The following is a 20,303-nucleotide window of genomic DNA, read 5'->3' as shown; positions in this document are numbered from 1 at the left end:
GAAGTAAATCAGGATCAGGGGACAGTGACTACACCCACCTCAACTAGATGGTGCTGAGAAAGACTTCTCAGAGATGACACCACATCTGGATCTTAACTATTAAAGAGGACACAGCTTGAAGATTTGAAGGACAAGCCACTGGACCCCAAAGAAGAAGAAGTTAGCATGTGGTGTTTGGAAAACAGAAAGAAATCTCTCTAGCGAGGGAAACAAGGGGCCAAGTGGTGTGAAATGATGTCAGCAAGACAGGCTGGTCCTGTTTCTTGTCCTCTGAAGCAAGAAGAGTTCCAAGCTGCAGGCGAGTGACTTATGTGCTTCCACTGTGAGGAATGTTGCTCACTGAAAATTACATTAGATGTTTATGGCTGGCGGGGGGTGCGGGGAGGATGCAGCCTTGATCAAATCCAGCCTTAGGAATGGGGCCACATTCTCTGCAAGGCCAAAGAGAGCAAAGCCAGACCTTGCATTTTCTTCTCATTAAATCATAGAGGGCCAGTGGGGCCACCCATGGAGGCTGTCCTTGCTTGGCAACTTGCGCCTGGCCTGTACTTTGTTGGAAGCATTATGTTCTTTGTGTTCTAGCAGAGAGGCGAAGCAGAGTTGACTTCTGGGACTCCTGTCTCTGCTGATCTTAGCCATGCGCCGGTGTGCAAGCCCTTCAGCCATTCCATGTTGTGGTTTGGTGCCAGGGATATGAGAAGTGGCCTCTTGTTACAAAGTCATCCTGTTTGTCCTTGGTTTTGTGTTTTCTTGAAATTATAGATGCCTCTAATTGCTTCTATGTGGCTAAAATGTTCCTCGATTGAAATTCTATAGGAAAAAACAGTTTGCTTTATTAAGCAGCATTTCTAAGGGATTCGAGGGGTCTTTAGTTGTGTTTGTTTTTCCCTTTACTTTTTTTTGGGGGGGGGATTAATTTGTTTCAATGTATAATCACTTGCTCCTGTGCTGGAATTACTCTCCAAGCTTGTACAATCATGTGGTATAATTCCCTTTATTATGTGGGAATCATTTTTAGCCTTCTGTTAAAATGGCTGGACAAGGAACAGATGAAGGCACCATAGTATCTCCTTCCACAATGTGCCCCCCACCTCATCAAACTAAGGTCATCAGCTTGGAATCCCAGTTTCCTTTGCCTCCCGTCTTCTCGTGGTTTGGGAAAGAGAGGCACTGCAAGCAACAATCCTCAACAAATTTCACACAAATCTCACACATCCTGAGGGCCAGTTAGGTTTAGGTAGTCTGCATTTTTCACGTGAAGAAATGGCCTCTCCCTCTAGAGAGAACTGATGGCATGTCCTAGATTATCCCTACAGTCAGGTCATAGTTACAGAGCCAGCCCGGCTCCTGAAACTCCCAAGCTGCCTCTCTTTTTGTACCCATCCTGTAGTATGATTTTTTTTTTTTGTAACGTGTAAACAAACAGGGAAGAGAGCTGCTTCTGAGATGTTGGAACAAAGCAAATAACATGCAGTGAAATGTGTGAGTGAGTCCCTCGCCACACACTATTGATAATTAATGCTGCTTCTTTACCTGGAGGAAAATAGTTCCATCTTTACTTAATACAGAGAATGGTAACGTAGCAGGGCTTAGGCATATACCACAGTGTTAGGGCTCTCCAAGGAAACAGACCCAAGAGAAGGTATCTCTATGATAAGGGATTGTCTCATACTGTGATGGAGACTGATAAATCCCAAGCCCTGCAGGTAACTCAAGAGAGCCAGATGACCAAGAGACACAAAATCCAATAATAATATGTTGGAGTACATGAGCAGGGCAAGAGCGAAGTTTAAGCTCGAGTAGTCAGATAGTTCGAGACCAGGCTAGAGAGGCAGCTCAGCAGTGAGGATCACTAGCTGCTCTTGCAGAGGACCTGAGTTCTATTCTCAGCACCCACATGGAGACTCACAACCATATATAACTCTAATTTTAGGAGACATGATGGGTACTAGACACAGAAGTAATGAACAGACATACCTGCAGATAAAACACCCATACATACAGATAGGTATCTATTGAGTGTGTGTATGTATGTACATGTGTGTGTATGTATGTGTGTTTGTGTTCATTCATGTTAATGTCCACATATATATGTATGCACATGTATGCTATTTCTTAGGTGCTACACACTTTTCCTTTTTTTTCTTTCTTTCTTTCTTGTTCTTCACTCTTCTTTTTCGACACAGGGTTAGTCATAGGTCTGGAGCCTGCCAAGTAGACCAGAATGGTTAGGCAACGAACCCCAGAGATCCACAGCACCAACACACCTGGATTTATTAATCTTTTATATGTATGAGTGTTTTGTTTGCAAGTATACCTGTGTACTCTGTGCATTCTTGGCACCTGTATGGGAGCATAAAGAGTCTCATTTTTCTATAATTGGAGTAACTGATGGTTGTTAGCCACTGTGAGTGTGGAGAATTGAGCCTGCGCCTTCTAGAAGATCAGTCAGAGCTCTTGACTGCAGAGCCAGCTTTTCCATCCCGACAACTAGCTTTTAAATGTGTTTGAACTCAGGTCCCTGTGCTTGCAAGGCAAGCTGTGTCAGCCCTGGGGTTACTTCCTAGACAGCATATTAGTTCTATCCATTCTTCAGTTGCTTGAGTGATGTCCATTTATGGAGAGAGGGTTTGCTCTGAACAGGTCAGCAAGTGTTCACAAAAAAGCACTCGTTGACACACTCAGAATAACAAATGTCCGAGTGCCTATGGCTCAGTCGAATGGAAATGCAAAATTGACCATCCCAAAGCTGTGAATTTAAATTTTGCTTTCGTTAGCAAGTGGAGTTCATCAAAATCTTTACCGTTCCTGAACTTTATCTTATCATTTGTAAATTCTAGCTCCTTTTGTCTGTTAGTATTGGAAAGCAACGTACTCTTCCTACTCTAGAGAAAAGATGTAGTACCTCTTATTGTTCTTATTTTCACACCGGTAGGAAAACATAAAGTCTAGGAATATGCAGGTAATGTACATATGTTTGTCATATGCTCTTTATCATATGTTTTTTATTTTATTACATACAATTTTACTCAAAATATAAGTACACTCATTGAGTTGAATCGTTCTTCAGAATTTAGTGCTTTAGTTCTTGCTTATTGGGTAATTTTGAACAAATTGTCTAACTTCCCCAAGTTGTGCTTTTCTCACATATAAAATTGTTTGGTCGAGGCACATTACAACAAAGAAGGTGCTGTATGGGAAATTACAACTCCAGCATTGATCCCTTCCAACAAAAATTAATTAAGTACCGAAAGGATACTTCTTGAATACCAGTTTCTCTAGCAGGCGCTGACCTCAGTTGTGCGGAACAATCATGTGTGGATAGATGGGGCAGTGGTACTCCAGAGGTGGGGTGTGGACAGGACAATGTGGGGCAAATCAGCCTCTGTACGTGTGGACAGCCTGTGAAAAATGAGGAGAGGTTTTACAGAGAGAGTAACTGTATGGGCTTTATATAACTTAAGATGAAACAGCACATTGTGTGTGTGCTCTCTTTCGCTCTCTCCCTGTGTCTTCTCTCTGTGTATGTGTGTGCGTGAGTGTGCGTGTGTGTGAGAGAGATACAGGTGTGTTAATGGCTCTCAATGATGAGAGTTGATTATTCTGGGAAGGAGTCCCAAGATAGGCCTGAGAGTTCCTACCCACCTACCAGGCACAGAAGTACTAACCCATGTAGAAACCCTCTTTGATACTGGATGCGGAATCAAAGATTTGCTCTGAGTAAGGACAGGGAACAGAGGTTTCTTTCTCTTTTCTTTGAGGTATTATTAGTTACTTTTCTCATCACTGTGACAAAACATCTTTCAGAAGCAACTTAAAGGGGGAATCTTATTTGGGCTAACCGTTTCAGAGGAGATAGTCCATCATGGCAGGAAATGAGGTGGTAGCAAGGAGAAGCTTGGTCAGTGATGACAGGAACCTATAGTGCAGCTTATCAAAGTAGATAAAAAAGTAAACAGCCAGACCCAAATCAGAAATGGGCATCAGTTTCAAAAGCCTGCCCCTCCTGATCTACATCTTCCTGCTAAACCTCACAACCCCAGAGTTATATAACCTCCCCCAAACAGTGCCTCCTGCTGGACACCAACATGTCACACACGCGCCATTTCACAAACACTATAACAAGGGATGACAAGAAGAGTGCCTCTACGAGACAAAGATCTCAAAGACGAGAGGCTGCTGCGTTGCAGTGACGTCAGAGAGAAGAGAGAGTGGGGAGAATGAAGTTGCCTGCTGAGCGTTTTTGGAACCACTCCCGCGGTCTTAGAGACAGTGACGAGAAGCACAGTACTAGAGAATCCCTGATTTGTCACCTGTCTGCCAACACACGATTTTACTGGAAAAAAATGACACTGTTGTGGGTAGGCAGTCACTTAGCTTTATCATCATTTTTTAATTACCCAGAACAGCTTTATTTGACCCTTTTGAGTTATGTTATTGGAATGTCATGCTTATATCCCCTGCTTTTTTTATACTAACTTAATTTTTGATTGTTATTTGTGGTAAGCGACGGTCCTCATCAAGTATAATAACTTATACTGCAACATTGTACATCAAGTCTTTTGACATTTCAACTGTTAATATTTTGAGATAGGAAAAAGGGATTGTTTGTATCTCATGGTTTGTCCCCTTGATATATTTTTAGAATGCCCAACCTTTCTGAGGTCAAAAAGTCAGATATTCTCCTCTATTTTCTACTAGGAGCTTGAAATTTATTATATTCTACATGCATATGCTTATTTCCATAGAACATACTGATTACTAGAGATATAATCTATTTTTTACATGTAAAAAATAAATTGTCACAATACTATGTATCAAATGATTCATCCTGGCCAGGCTTATAGTACCATGCATGAAATCCCTTCTATAATCACCATTTCACAGTTGCACCAATGTGGAAATCTGGGCAACACACAGGTTATAGCACTGGGCAATATCACTGGTTTTCTTTCACTTCATGCACTTCCTGGTACTATAAAACCTAGCATCCAGGGAGATTCATGGTCAGTTCAAGAATTATTTTTCTAAGTTCTGTGCCCGAAGTGAGTGCTGTGTTCAGCAGTGGGGTCTCACCTCTTGATCCTCTTGCCTGACAATGTTCTTTCTGGCTTGTTTTTGTTTTTCCTGTTTCCTATGTGTGCTTCCGCTGTTTTGTTTTCCATTCTGTCCTACCATTCTCCTCTCCAGCCAGTCTTCTTCATTTTATATTATATTGTACACATATTGTTATGGTGCTATAAGCTATATGTAAACAATATTTTTAAAATTTCTATTATTTTTCTAGAGTACATATAATTTCTTGAATCATTCCTCCATGGTAGGATAAGCACATTGTTCCTGTTTTTTTTTTTTTTTTCCTATTCTGAGTACTCCCATGGTGAATAACTTTGCATATAAAGCATTTACATATTTTTGGATTATGTCCTTTGGATGGATTCCCAGGGATAGAATTAATGAGTCAAAGGGCATGAATATTTTTAATTCTTTTAATTCATAGCCTGTATTTATTTAAATATTTCAACAGAATAGAGATTCTGGTAAGTCCTTGGTAGTCTATTATGAATTTGCATCAAGCTACACCATGCCAAACCCCTGTCCATCTTGAACAGTGAGGTCTCACCACCTAGCATCTTGCCTAACAATGCTTTGTAGGAATCCCCTTCACATATGCGCCCCTGCTGTTCTCCATTCTATGCTACCTTTCTGCCTCTCTGACCAGTCTTCACTCCACATTACAGTGTACAAATGTGCTTGTGGTGCTATAAGCCACATGTAAACATCACTTTAAACGATGCCCTTTAGAAGTTTAAAGGGAGATTAGAGTTCTCTCTTCAGTGACTTCAGTTTTTATCATTTTTTTATCTTTTCATATTTGTATTGTTTATCATACTTTTTGTATATTCATTTATTCAGGCAGTCATTTAGAAAACGCCCATTCTCTACTTTATAGTAAAGTATAAACAGGGACTTATGAGCCAGTTTCTCATAGATGAGGCAATAAACAACAAACCAATCAATGAAGTGCTTCCCTGGAGAAAAGCAGGCTGATACCATAGGGAGTTGGCTTCTATGGGTTGCTTGATCTGAAATGACAAGGGACCTGAGATTGAATTGACAAGGAGCAGAGAGCTACAACAAGTTCAGGAAAGTATCTACCGAGTGGGGGGATGATAACTGGCCCAAAGCACCATAACATCTCTAGAAGGAGATGTGTGGTCTGAGACCGGAGGAAGGAGCCTGTGGGAAAGCCAACCTCTTTCAGTTATGAAGGGAGGGAAGATGAGATTAGGTAGAAGACAAAATCTCTGTCCTGCTGCTTTCTGTGTTCAAGACCATAAGCAGCAGTGAGGACCATGGGGAGTATAAGAAATGAGGCATCCAATCTAAGGACTGTCAAAAGTTAGAGCAATGTGATGATTTAGAGGGTCTGGCTGTGGCCGTGACTGGCCAGAGAGGCCCGTGTGCAGAAGGCTATCAGCCATCTGGGACTGCAGTGCTCTAGTCCTGAAGAAAAGCTGGGGTCTGGGAAAGACTTGGGTATCCTGTGTATAAGATACCCAGTGAAAAACCTCGCGAAGAGGGTGGAAAGGAGACACTGGACCATTATCAAGATGTGTTGAGTATTTTTTCTATTTTTGTTTTCTTTGTGCATTAAAAAAAAATTCTTATTTCCCCCCACTCCCAAAGAAAAATCATTTGGGCTTTCTTTTCTAATAGCTTTCTGGGGCCTCAGTCCTGGCATAGTTCTCTAATGTTTAGTGCATATTCCAGGAATGGTACCTGTCATTTGATCAACTATTTTGATACATTTTGGGTGGCCTAGAAAACAAACAAACAAACAAACAAACAAACAAAAACTGTTGTATTTTGCAAGTTCTCCTAAAAAGTTCTCAGCTGCTTTGTGCTTATGTCGAGTGAGAAAACGCTGGCCATGATTCTGTGGTGAGTTTTTCTCAATATACACTAGTTACTTCCTCACCAGAGGTCTCTGCCACTCAGACAGGATGTCTAATACACCAGGGTGTAATGCCATGGTTGAGCACAAAACAAGAACATGAATTTCAGAAAGAGTCCAGAAAATTCCCATGTTCCCACTTACTTGCTAGGGGACCTTGAGTCACTTTTCTTTTAAATTTAAATATAATTACATACTTTTCTATCTCCTCTTTTCTTTCTCCAACCCCTCGTACTTACCAGCCCCTTGCTCCAATTCGATCATGAATTCATTTTCTGCGTTATTGTTACACACACACACACACACACACACACACACACACACACACACACACACACACACAGTGCATGCATGCCCAGTCCATTTACTGTTCCTTGTATTTCAGGACTGACCTGATGGTATTAGGTAATCAATTATGGTTCTCATCCTTGGGGAACACCATTTCTCTAGCTTATCTCTTGGTGCTGTCCTTGTTCTGGTTTTGTTTAGGCAGCCGTATGGTTGAGGCGTCACGGGGTAAAAGTTTCTCGTCTTTTCTAGTAGACACAGTCTCACAGCATATTTTCTGGTCCTCTGGCTGTTGCACTTCTTCTGCCTCATCTTCCTTGATGATTCCTGAGTCCTAGGTGCAGGAACTGTGTTATAGATGTATCCGCTGGGGCTGGACAGTCCGCAATCACTTGTTCTCTGTGTTTTGGCCAGTTGTAGTTTCTTGTAATGATCTCCATCTGTTGCACAGAAAAGTTTCTTTGAGGGGAGAGAGTCACACTTATCTGTGGGTGTAGTGATAAATTTTTAAATGCCATTAGGTGTCGTGCTAGTTTAGTAGAGTGACAGTAATAAGTTCTCCTCTAAGATCCGTGACTTCACTAGCCTCCGATAATCAGCCACGTTTTCAGTACAAGGCATGGTTTCCTTCCTGTTGAGTGTGCCAACTTGGTCCAATTAGAGAGCTGTTGGTTATCAATAAGATCTGAGTGCCACTACTGCTTTCTTAGGGTATTCGTACCATGCTGGTTGCCACTGCGGTTCATAGGCTTCATAGCTGGGTAGGCTATTGGTTGAATTCTTCCTTTGGAAATTTACATAACATCGTTCAGTACTATGAAGACTAGTCCTCAGAGAGGAGATTTTCAGGTCAGATCTAGCTTAGCTCCTCTGGAGCTTTTGTCTGATGTGCATGTTGTCTTCAGAAATGGGGACTTACCTCAGCCTCTGAGAGGTCATGAAGACCAACAACAGTATGTATTGTTTTGAAATTTTGTGCTCTCTTTATCAACAACTCGAAACAGGTTTCTCGTGCCTGGTATTGAGTTTTTTTGTTTGTTTGTTTTCTGTTGTTGTTTTGTTTTGTTTTGTTTCCTATATGGCTCTTGGAGGTTGGGACCATTTCTAAATATTTACTTGCATGGAGTTGGAAAGTAGCAATTATTTTCTCTAAGGAAAGCCTTGAATTTTGAATGAAATTCCAAAATGTTCTATTGACATGGACAGTTCACTGTCACGGCCACATGCAGTTTTAAGATGTCTGTTAAACTGATAGCAAACATTTACTGTCAAATAAAATGCAGGTTAGCTGAGAATAAATGAATCAGAGTTGATAATTTCAGAAGGAAAAAAAAAACATGGAAGATTCTTTCCCTTAAAATATCATAAAGATAAATACAACAGAAATAAAGACAGAGACAGAGATGGGGGGAGAGAGAGAGAGGCAGAAAGAGAGAGAGAGAGAGAACGAACTAGAAAAAGAAGAAGGGCTTTAAAATTCTTGCTTGTATCTATTACGTACTTCTGCCATTAGGAGCTAGAAAGAGAATGTGGTCCAACCTCTGTACTTTTGTTTCTGTGTTTTCACAAACTCTGTAGGAGTTATAGAGATTCTCACTTTGGGTTCTCTGTTTGAGGTGAAAAAGCTCCCCATATTCAACACATGTGATATTGATTGCATGTTTTAACAACTGAGGTTATTTTGCTGGTTATCTGAATAAAGCTATGTTAAAATATAGTGGTTATGAGTGTCCAGATTCCCCACATTTGAGTCCTTTCTTTGAACTGGATAGCTGTGTAACTGTCCACAAATGCTGAACGCCTGAGTCCTGGTTCCCTCATCTGTGGAATGGGCTCAGTAAGGAGACTTATTGGAAGGTTCTGCTCTCAGGCGCTGAGAAGCTGTGATATGGAAGAATCCAGAACAGTGGCTAGCATGGAGTTCTGCTTTGTCCACTGTTATTACCATGTTCTGAACAAACCTGGCTTATTTTAAAACTTCCAAGCTAGGAGAAAAGGTAACTAGGGATTAAGATAGCAGAAAGTTTTAGCCAGCATGGTCACTCTCACCCATAACCCCAATAGCTGAGGAGCAGGATGCAGGAGGATTGCTATGAGCTTGGGGCCAGCTTGAGGTATACATAAGAAACCTCAGCCCTACAGTGGGTAACTCTGTCTCACCCCCCAAAATATAAAAACTTTCAGTCCAGGAAAACACATTGCAAGTATTTCCTGAAGGTCATAAGGGAGAGAAGGCAGCTTCCCTGGGAGGTGGGCTGGGAAGGTGGGATTTTCTGTCTCCTATCTCAGTGTAATGACAGAACCAACAAAAACATTTAGAAAGGCAAGTGTAACCTCTCTCACTGTGTCTTCAGTTTGTCTTAGGAGGTTAGCTGACCTGTGTAAATGGGAGTGAGTGAGATGAAGGTAAGATACAAATAAGCATAGTGCCGCCAGTGTGTATGCACAAGACAGGGTGTCATGAGACATTCTTCCTGTCTAGAACAGAAGGTACTGAAGCCAGTCAACAGCCTGCCCGCCTTCCTGCTTCCAGACCCCTTCACAACACTCTCCACTTTGACCTGTTTTACTTTAATTAAACCACACACACATTTTTAAGGAGTACATGCTCTAAGTGTGGCTCATTCTTTCGAGGGGATATATGTGTACCACGTGATGAGTGGTTGCCATGGTAATTTCTCATTATTGTTGAATTGAAAAATAATTACTCTGGCAAAAATCCCCCGTAACCTGTCAGTGCTTAAGTTAAAGATGCCGGGGGGCATCCCCAGCACCACGGTCGTGTTTTTGGTGGTGGAGAGGGACAGAGTGGGGACAGGAGAGAAACTGGGATGGAAGCAAATGCCTCTGTGGATTTTTTAAAAATATAATTAAGGAATTATTATTTTTTTCTTCTATTTGGCATGAGCATGTCTCTCATCCTGGTGTATGACTTGGCTGTCAGTGAGACTTGGGCTCACCTGTGAATGGGACAAAAGGAATAAGAATTTTAATTGCTGAAATGCATAGGGGGGATTATTTAGGATAGAGGAGCTTCGATGGTATTTTTACCTAATTAAAATATATGAGGATTGTCAACAATGGTGCCCTTGCCAGTCTTCAGTCCTAGTTAATTTTCTGTTTATTTACCTGGAAGTTGTCGTATGCTGTTGTAGCTTTCTAGTGTTGGGGAAGGAAACCAGTTTTTACCTGTAAATGTTCACTGACCACTAAGCAGGGAATTCAGATACAAAAACGGCAGCATGAATGGGAGGTGCCTGTTGGCTGAAAAAAGGCAGGTCCCCACAGAGAAGCACTGTGTGTGTGTGTGTCTGTGTGTGTGTGTGTGTGTGTGTGTGTGTGCGCGTGCATATGTGTGACAGGTACACAGGTAGATCTGCATGTGAATTGGGGTGCTGGAAACTCAAGACTTCTTTTTTTTCTGGGCCACTACACAGGACCACAATGAACTTGTGCTTCCTTTCTTATGAGAATGTCAAGAAGGGTCCCACCTTTTGGGTAACAAAGCCCTTTACATTGGCTTCTCCTTTGGGTCAAGGGAAGGCAGTTTTTCTTACCTCATCACTTGTGGTGGTTCTGTTCCATTGTTGCTTCCTCTTGGACACATAGACGTTGAGGCTCCTCCTCCTGGCAGAGCTACGCTCTGCTTTGTAATTATGTTGCTCTCCCTATTGATCCCACTTGGAAACACATCGCTTAGAGATTCTCTTTGTTTCATCTCTACCTGTGCATCCATCCATCACACTAGAAGTCTTTAATAAGGAAGTCCAAGGTCTCCCTAATCAAAGAACCAAAGAAAAGCCCAGCATATTCCCTAAGCACAGGTCATTTCAGATCTCTGTCCCTCAGAAATTCCTACTCTTACAGGAAAGGTGCTACCAAGGTTCTCACTGCAACACTGAAGGCTGTGATGGCAAGATGTTTGAAATTGTTAGTGGAGAATGTTTAAATAAAATCAATACATTTTATAAGAAAAAAAGAGTCCCTGTCTGTAAAGCAGACGGATCTGTAAACAGAGAGTTGAGGACTGGGCATGGATCACAGTGATGAGAACTTGACTAAAACATGCACAAAACCTCAGGGATGATCCCCAACAGAGCAAGAACTTAATAAACAAGCACTCCTTAAAGTTATGGGCACAACAAGATGGCTCAGCAGGCAAAAGCCATGATGGCAAGCCTACCCATGTGGTAGAAAGGAGAAAACTGACCCCAGAATGTTGTTCTATGATATCCACACATATGATAGGGCAGTTGTGAGCCCTTTCCCCTACACAGAATAAACAAATAAATTAATAAATTAATTTAGTAATAAATTAAAAATAGTAATAAAAATAAAGTAGTAATAAAAATAAAACAAATTTGTGTAAAAAGAAGAGAATAGTAATATATTTTAGCACTTAGAACATTGGAAACATTGGAATTGCATATAATATAATAATTAAGTATGCATTTAAATAAGAGTTGGGATAGTCCATCATGGCAGGAAATGAGGTGGTAGCAAGGAGAAGCTTGGTCAGTGATGACAGGAACCTATAGTGCAGCTTATCAAAGTAGATAAAAAAGTAAATAGCCAGACCCAAATCAGAAATGGGCATCAGTTTCAAAAGCCTGCCCCTCCTGATCTACATCTTCCTGCTAAACCTCACAACCCCAGAGTTATATAACCTCCCCCAAACAGTGCCTCCTGCTGGACACCAACATGTCACACACGCGCCATTTCACAAACACTATAACAAGGGATGACAAGAAGAGTGCCTCTACAAGACACAGATCTCAAAGACAAGAAGCTGCTGCGTTGCAGTGACGTCAGAGAGAAGAGAGAGTGGGGAGAATGAAGTTGCTTGCTGAGCGTTTTTGGAACCACTCCCGCGGTCTTTGAGACATATAATAATTAAGTATGCATTTAAATAAGAGTTGGGATAGCTCTAATTCACATGATTTTCAGGAGATAATTGCTACCATAGGAAAGAGAAAAACATAGTGTATGATATAGAGATCTTAGGCATTTACATTCATTTATTATTTCAATTGATTAAAAAGGAATCCAACTTGTCATTGAGTATTTCTCAGTGCTGGATAATTGGCCTCAGATCTTTATCATCCTGCATTCTGCTCTCTAGTCTTCAAAGTAAGTAAAGCCTGGCTCATTTGAATATGGTCAATAGCATGTTCATGTGTTACAAGGAACCATCCCTGAAAGTTGGCTCCAGATTTGCAGTGTGCATGAGAGACAAGTCTTGAAGCTTCTGCCTCAGTGCAAACATTGAACCTGCATGCCTGTGACCATGAGTGGTATGAGAGAGAGAGGATGCAGCTTTGATAGAAACACTGCCTACATCCCCTATTTCCTCACTCAAAATCCCCAGACTCCTACAGTACTCCTGGAATATCCTCATTAGCTATGGTAGGATCTCTCCTGTTCATCCCAGGTTCTTGCTAACCTCTTGGTTGCTCCTTTCTAGGAAGGAATCTGGCTAGAGATAGAAAGGCAACAGTACCGAATGCAACAGTCAAGACTGTGTATAAGCATGCTACAAGGCTGTGAGTCAAGAGTAGTTTCCTGTGCACTTCAGTGGGGTCTAAATTGACAAGCTTCCCTAGCCCAGGGGCCATCAGAAGTGGAAAACAAGATTTGATGTTTGCCAAATTTCCCAGGCCATGAGAATGACACCATAACACAGGACTACTGATATAGATGGTTTCTACCAGTCTGTATTCTAGATGTTCTGCAAAGGGTTCTGATTTTTCAGCAGGGGTCACCATGGCTGTAATGGGGGTATTTTTAGGAAGGCCCAGCAGCCTCTTCTGTACGTCGATTTAATCTACAAGATTGCCACCCCACCCCAGGAACTGTAGCAGGCAGTGAAAAGGGAGGTTGGCACCAGAAAAAAAAATGTGTGAATGGGGCTCCCCAAACCGTAAAAGGCTGGAGGAGGAGGCTTCTTCATGAGAAGCATCCTTGAACTCGTGCCAGCTTAGTGCTAGCTCCAACTCCTGTGATCCATTTCAAGGTGGGGAAAAAAATCACTATCTCAGCAGAATTTGGAGAGAAGAGAGTGTGTAGATTTGGAACCAGAAACACTGTGTATAAACTTTCCCACCACGGTCTTGTTGTTTAGGTTTATTGAGTAGCTTAACATTTTTGGAATTTAGACTTTTTTTTTTTCTTTACGAGTGATGTAAGTGTCAAATGAGACCATAAGGAATATTCAGAACAGGATTTATCAAACAGTCACTACACTCAGCTTTCTTCTCAGTCCTGAAAGACCACCAGGGTTAGTATTCCCTTACCAAAGCAACAAACACACACAGGATTGGCGTGGTGGATTGGCAAAGGTCATTAAGCCGTTAAGAGACAGAGTTTATATAGTCAAGTTAGGGGGACACAGAGGTTAAGGACGTAAATTCCCATAAGGCTGTGAGTTCCACTCGTTGGAGGCAATTAGGGCAGTTATGAATATAAGGGGTTTTATTGCATGTAAAACACTTAGAAATACTGGGCTATGGGTCCCGTTCTGAGCCCAGGGCTCTCGGTGTGTGGGCTTTACACAGACAGCATCCTTGTGCACTACCAAGACACGACTGTGCTATGCTTAATATCATTTTTTTTACTCTTATTTTGCCTTTTTTCAAGCTCTTTTTCTTCCTTATACAAATATTTGTACCCCTATAACTAAAAATTATTCTTAAAGCTTTGATCGTTCGTGTTTTTCTAACTTAAAATATAACAGAGGTGTTTACATTTAACAGTTATCATTATTGTTATTAGTAGGAGTACGTGTGGGCACACACAAGTGTGGTGCTTGTATAAAAACAATAGTGTTCATGCCCCACCACACATGTAGAAGTCAAAGGACTACTCCCAGGAATAGCCTCTCTGGGTTCCAGGAGTGAATGTAAGTTGTTAGGCTTGCATGGCGAGCGCCTTTATCCACTAGACCATCTTGCTGGCTGAAAACACAGCAAGAAGTTTTTATGACTGTTGAAAACCAGCCAAGGGACAAAGACTCAACAAACAGTGAAGCTCTTTGGGCAGCTTTGTTCAGTGAGTTTTCCAAATTGGGTTATAATAAGGTATGGGTACAATTAGAAGGTGTTTGTTTGTTTGTTTGTTTGTTTGTTTTTTAAACCCAGTCAGTCAAAAAGTCAGTATTTTATAGGCTTGTCAGTATTAAGTCAAATACCCCATCCCTATTTGTGGGGTGTTCTTTAAAGACATGTAACAATATTGTTTCTGGGTGCTGCCGCTGATGTGCCATACTTGTCGTAAACCTGTTCTCCTGAAGTTAGTTTGTATCAAGTGACATGGTCATATGCCTTTTGCAACTTGTGCTCACACTCATGGAAGCTTTTCTGAGAATATGTAAGGCTATCCAGAGATGGTTCTCAACCTTAATGTAGCCTAGTCCTACCCTTAACTGCCAACAGTCTCATAGCAGCCCTAACGTCTCCTTCATTTTTGTTTGCAGCTGCTGTCTCACAGACCAAGAGTCAGCTGCAGGGAAATGGATGTGGAGATCTGATCCAGTCCACAGATCTCCAACTATTAATCAAGACAAAAACAAAGCTTTCTAGTTTCCACTCAAGTCTTTAACTAGATGCTGGGGCCTGGTGTCTGGGCTACAAATGGGTAAAACATGAAAAGCAATGTGACACATTCAAAATTACTCGGTAGAATTCATTTTTAATGAAGTTCTTTTGAACATGGCATGGGTCCTAGGACTGATGTAGAGGTGGTGGACAGAGGCAAAGAAACGGCATTTTCTTGATCCACATGGAATTCTACATCTGTGGGAACTTTCCAGCCTCTAACCTAGTTCATTCACACAGCTACTCTGCCAGGTAGACATTATTTCAACAACTTTTCTGGTTGTAGTTATTTACAATAAGAATTAAGTCAGTTAAGCCACCCACGTTTTAAAAGGTAGGAAGGACAGCCTTGTCCACAGAAGGAAATCCCAGCAGTGACGTAGTACCTAACAAATCTGGGCATGAGTCCTGGCAACAAGTCTACACTACGAAGGAGAGAGCAGGAGGAAGAATGGGGCGGATGTTTCCACTATCCCTCCCTTCTTCCTAATTCCGAATCCCCTTCTCTAGCTAAGACTGGTAGGAAAATGTGGCAGATAGCTACAGGAGTACAGAGGCAGAGAAAAGTCTGAGACATCCTGTGTTCTAGTTCTAAGTCTTATCCCCACCATATGCTGGCTGAGCATACCTGGTAAGTTAAATTTCCTACTGAAAGTTTAGCTTTCACAGTTGCAAGGCCTAGAAAATAATCTGAATACTTACATTTGTTCATGGAATAACTTCTATTGAGAATACCATGGGCTTGATGTCATTCTGTGGCTGGAGGATGCTGGAGGGAAAGAAAACCTTTGATCCCAGGAAGCTAATCTTTATACTGAAGAAGTACGCAAAATAAAAAGAAAAATAATAGATTTGTGGATTAGATAGGAAAACACAGAAAAGGCAGTCAGAAAAGCATTTGTCACGCATTGAATATCATTAAGGGGTGGCTTCTTTTTTCCTTTCATCAACTTAAAGTCAGATAATCCAGTGAGTTTACATTACAAATGGAGTTCATTTTCCAAAGTGATTTCTCTACTTCCAAACTCATGAACTTCTAAATGTTCTAGAAACTTCCACAATATATAGCTTGCGTGGTGGTAAGGGGGGATCTCAGAAATGATCAAGGCTGTCTTTACATTGCTCATTTCGTGGTCTGCTAGTGGGCTTTGAGGGTACAATCCATTTCTTATTCAATGTGTGCTCTATAGTACCAAACCTAGTAAATTATCAATAAAATATTTTTAGAAAGGAGAGCAGGGCGGTAGTTTGGATGAGGGTCTATGCACGGTCCTGGGGTGGTTTTGTATTTACTGCTCTGTTTTTTAAGGAAAAGCATTGGCTGTAATGTGGTTATTGGGTGAAATCCAGAGGAAGGAGACAGAAACATTCATTTGTCTGAGCTTCTTCCTTTCTGCGGGAGAGGGCGACATCAATCTTCTCAGGAGTCTTAATTGTTCTTGTAAGGAATGGAGGCTCATTCCTAAGGCCTTCCAGTGACAGCAACTTAATGTTATCATAAGCAGAACAGCTTAATGCTTGGTAGAGAGCTTGCAGTGTTTCCGCCAGGGCCCCAGCCTCGGGGACCATGGAGAAGAGCAAAGTAAGTAGTGATTCCACTCTGCACTCTACCTCATCTGACAGGCAGCTGAGAGCCTTCTTTCCTCCACTCTGGCACCAGAGCAGACCATCTCTGGAGAAAGACTTTGCTTAAGAATTTGGGGTTGAATTGAACCCTAGCCTCCTTCTTTAAGCTGGACACTGCATCAGTCTCTGCTTTGGGACCCCTCATCCCTCGGAGGACTAGGGCAGTTTGAGTGACCTCCAGCCGCATTCCTCAAGTATTTTTTTAGAAGAACAAGGGAAACATTCAACACAAAACCGCTGGGTAGAGGTCCTGCGTTCTCCTGAACTTTCCTATTTTTCACAGCTGTTTTAATGTCAAGCGAGTTATTGCTTTAAAAAGCAATCTTAAGAAAATTCACAGGCATGAAACAGTTGCTGCTGCATAGGTGTGTGTGTGTGTGTGTGTGTGTGTGTGTGTGTGTGTGTGTTACAATGGCCTTCTGTTGCAATGATATTATTGTATAAAACGTAAAACCATGGGCATCTCAATTTGATCAAATCACAAACAACACCAAAACATTGTTATCCTGCTTGTAATATTGTGTTTTCTACTGACAAAAAATGGACTCTTAAGACAGCAGACAGCAAATGAAAACAATTAAAGCAATATGAATCCTGAATGTATTCATATTAAACAAACACAAACATAAAGACACAGCCATTGCGTTACAGAACAACATTTTAAAAATCTCTCCAAGCATGTCCTCAAAAATTAATTTTTAGTTGGTTGAGTTGGTTCATTGGTGTTAGTTTGTATAGTGAAGCTGACTTTGGGCCACATTTGAAGCAATTAATTTGAAAAGTGACTAGGCAGTCCCTGCCTCCTCCCAGGATAGACTTACACACCAATGCGAGGGAGCCACGGTTTTGAGTTTGTTGTTTGTTTTATGAGTTACCTCCACCATTTCTCTGCCTTCTTTGAGGTGTTTGCTGCTTTTGCCTGTGACTGTTAAATGAATGACCTGTCTCTTTGCAGGACAGTGACAATCTCTGGTGGGATGCCTTTGCCACTGAATTTTTTGAAGATGATGCCACATTAACTCTTTCATTTTGTTTGGAAGATGGACCAAAGCGATACAGTAAGAAAGAAGTTTATTTTCTTAATATTCCTTCTCGTTTCTCTGACTATAAGAAAACCACAGGAGTCTGAGGAAAATACGCTGACAATCCTCTGTCACTGACAACACACTTGCTTCCCACCAAGGCACTGTCGCCGAGTGGCAGCCCACGTCATCACTGTGAGATTCCCTTCTAAGGCTTAGACTCTTTGGGTATTTGCTGATTTAGAAAGGGAAACAAATATGCACCAAGTTGCCCAATAAAGAGCAGGCAGCAGATGGATGAGGGTTTGGTATGTGTCCTGTCAGAGACCTCTTTTTGTCCCTGAGGGCTCATGCTTCTGCTTGTGAAGTTTCCTTGAAAAAAAAAAAAGATTCCCGTATCACAGTTTCTACCCCATCCTCTAATTCCGGTTTATCCATGATCTTGGGTATTTATTTGACACGTGCTCTCTTTTCTCAAGCACAGGAGAAGCTGCAGCTGCTTTGAACGTGCAGTTCTGGATTAGTGTTGACAGAATTATAGTTCCTTGTCTTTCTGGCAAGCGATAACTCTGTAAAGATCCCAAAATTACAGCCAGTGGCACCTTGGGTAACAGCTGATCTGTCCTGATTAGGTTCAGCCGACTTGTCAGGCATCAGATTTGCTGTTTGTACTATCAGACCAAGAGCTGTAGATACGTCAACACAAAAGCAATTAATGTCCACTTAGATCAGAGAGAGACATGCTTTCAGAATCAGCAGTGCTCATATGAAAGAACCTGTCAGAGGGGAAAACAGTCCCATGGCACAAACCTTGAAATAATGATGGAGCTTACACAGCATGGAACAGTCTGCTCAGAGCACTTGACAATTGATAGGTGATAGACTCATGATAAACACGGTTCAAAACACTGGTAGCGGCTGAATATGTTCAAGAGCCACCAGGGAATAATGTGTCTTTGTTTTTAATATAAGGGTGTTTTGGAGAATCTGGTCCTATCTGGATCTATAGTATGACAAATTAACTTATCATGCAAACATATGCATATATTGACTTTGTGGGGTCGAAAAGGAGATAATCACCCATCATTGGTTTGTTACTCTGCTGCTAACTTGTTTTAGGGCATCTATTTAGGTTTTGGTGTTGTGGGCTATTTTGAACAAGGGGGACAGTATGCCAGACATTGATCTGTTGAAGTGTCTGGTGTCAGCACCGGTATTCCTACTTCACGGGAGTTCAATCTCTTCATTGTGAGTGTCCCAAGCCACCGCAGGCCCCAGAGAAGAAGGTGTAGAGAACTGAGTGAGCTCAGCAGCCCAGCAACTCTTCCTTCCCCAGCTCCTAGTCAACGCTGACTAATTTCCACCCAAGCAGTCATAGCCCCCTGAGTTGTCTTATTTAGTCATTCAGTCATTTGTTTATTTTCTGAAGCAGAGTATAGATAACTCAGAGTTACCATTATTTTATGTTCCTGCACTTTGCCAGTTATAATATAAGAATCTATAAGGGTCTGCTTGGAGAACTAAAAGTAACTGGGATTACAGTTTTAAAGCCTGTGCCAACAAGACAGATTCTTTCTCTTCCCTCTGTCAACCCAATACCCAGGCATCTCCCGGGGCAAGGCAGGATCTGTGCTAGTGAGAAGTCATATGTCCATGCACAGGAGGAGATGCTTGACTGTGAACCATCATTGCCCAGGTTTCTTTGTTTCTCTGAGCCAAAATATTTTCTGAATAGAGAAGAGAAACAAAGATGATTGATAAGCTGGAGCCGAGTCTCAGCAGCAGCTTCGCTGACAGCCCGGTGATGTGCGCACCTGGCTGATGTTCGGACGAGTGACAGCTGATTGACAGCCCAGGACTGGGATACAGAGAAGATGAAACTTGCCTAGAACATCTGACATGCTGCTTATGTGATACTCCCAACCCTAACCCACTCTGGAAGACAGGCATAGTGTGCCGGGTTGGGAAGATGTCTGGCTGTCCCTGCGCTCAGAGCTGAGGGTTTTCCTCAATGACTGCCAGGGAGCAGAATTCTTTGTATTTCTCATAGGAAAATAAAACTTACCTCTTAGGTTATTTATTTGTAGGAAAATGCCCCCAATTATTCATGCTAAGCAGTAAGAAATATCCTGAGGTAATTTTACAGCTTTTACTAGAACACCCTTTCTCCTCATCCTCATCTGTGTCTTTAGAGGATCCTTGCAGTTATAAACCATCCTGTCTCTGAGCTCTCCTAATCCTGCAGTACGCGCGTGTGTGTTTTTTTCTTGTCTGTTACTCTTTATTATAATGTTGGCTCCAGGAGGGTGGAGGTTTTGCCGAGTGCTGAATTCTCAGGCTGATGCAAGAATGCATCAGTGCAAATCGGTGTTCAGTAATATTTTGAGTGAGTGAACAAGTGAATATTTAGGGAAATGTCAGGCTCATCAAGTAGAATCGGTGGCAAAAACAAGCCTTAACTCTTTGGACTTATCAACACTCGGTGAACTTGAAACATAGTCAGTGCTCTGATGCCCTTTTCAAATACTCTAGGGTATATTGGGATCTACTCTAGTAGGAACAAAAAACAGCAGTATAATAATTTTGTGAGTGATTGCATTTTGGATGACACAGTGGTCCCTTCTTCCATAAAGCTGTCTATCCAGAACCTGCTGTTCGGCCTACCTAAACTTACTCTATCTGGTGGGTGCGGCTACAAGAGGGATGTGCCTGGGCATACATGGTGTCTATGGAAATCTTAGATACCGCCCTAGGAGAGCGGTAGCTCTTAATGTGGGTAGGTGGAGAATGGACAAGTGTAGAAATTGGGGTAGATGA

The 20,303-nt window shown here is 41.7% G+C and overlaps 1 protein-coding gene across 12 annotated transcripts in view; it reads left to right on the top strand.

Annotated features, from left to right (window-relative positions):
• Ldb2 (LIM domain binding 2) overlaps positions 1–20,303 on the top strand; it is a 297,382-nt gene that overhangs the window by 119,515 nt on the left and 157,564 nt on the right. For all 12 annotated transcript variants that reach the window (XM_055624196.1, XM_055624194.1, XM_055624195.1 and 9 more), the window contains exon 2: positions 17,420–17,522. In XM_055624196.1, coding sequence (XP_055480171.1) covers positions 17,420–17,522 — 103 coding nt within the window. The remainder of the gene's footprint in view (positions 1–17,419; positions 17,523–20,303) is intronic.

Source organism: Psammomys obesus, unplaced genomic scaffold (genome assembly GCF_907164565.1).
Source record: "Psammomys obesus unplaced genomic scaffold, mPsaObe1.curated_primary_1811, whole genome shotgun sequence".
NCBI lineage: Eukaryota > Metazoa > Chordata > Mammalia > Rodentia > Muridae > Psammomys > Psammomys obesus.
Note: the sequence above shows the minus strand (reverse complement) of the source record. Positions and strands in the feature narration are given on the sequence as shown.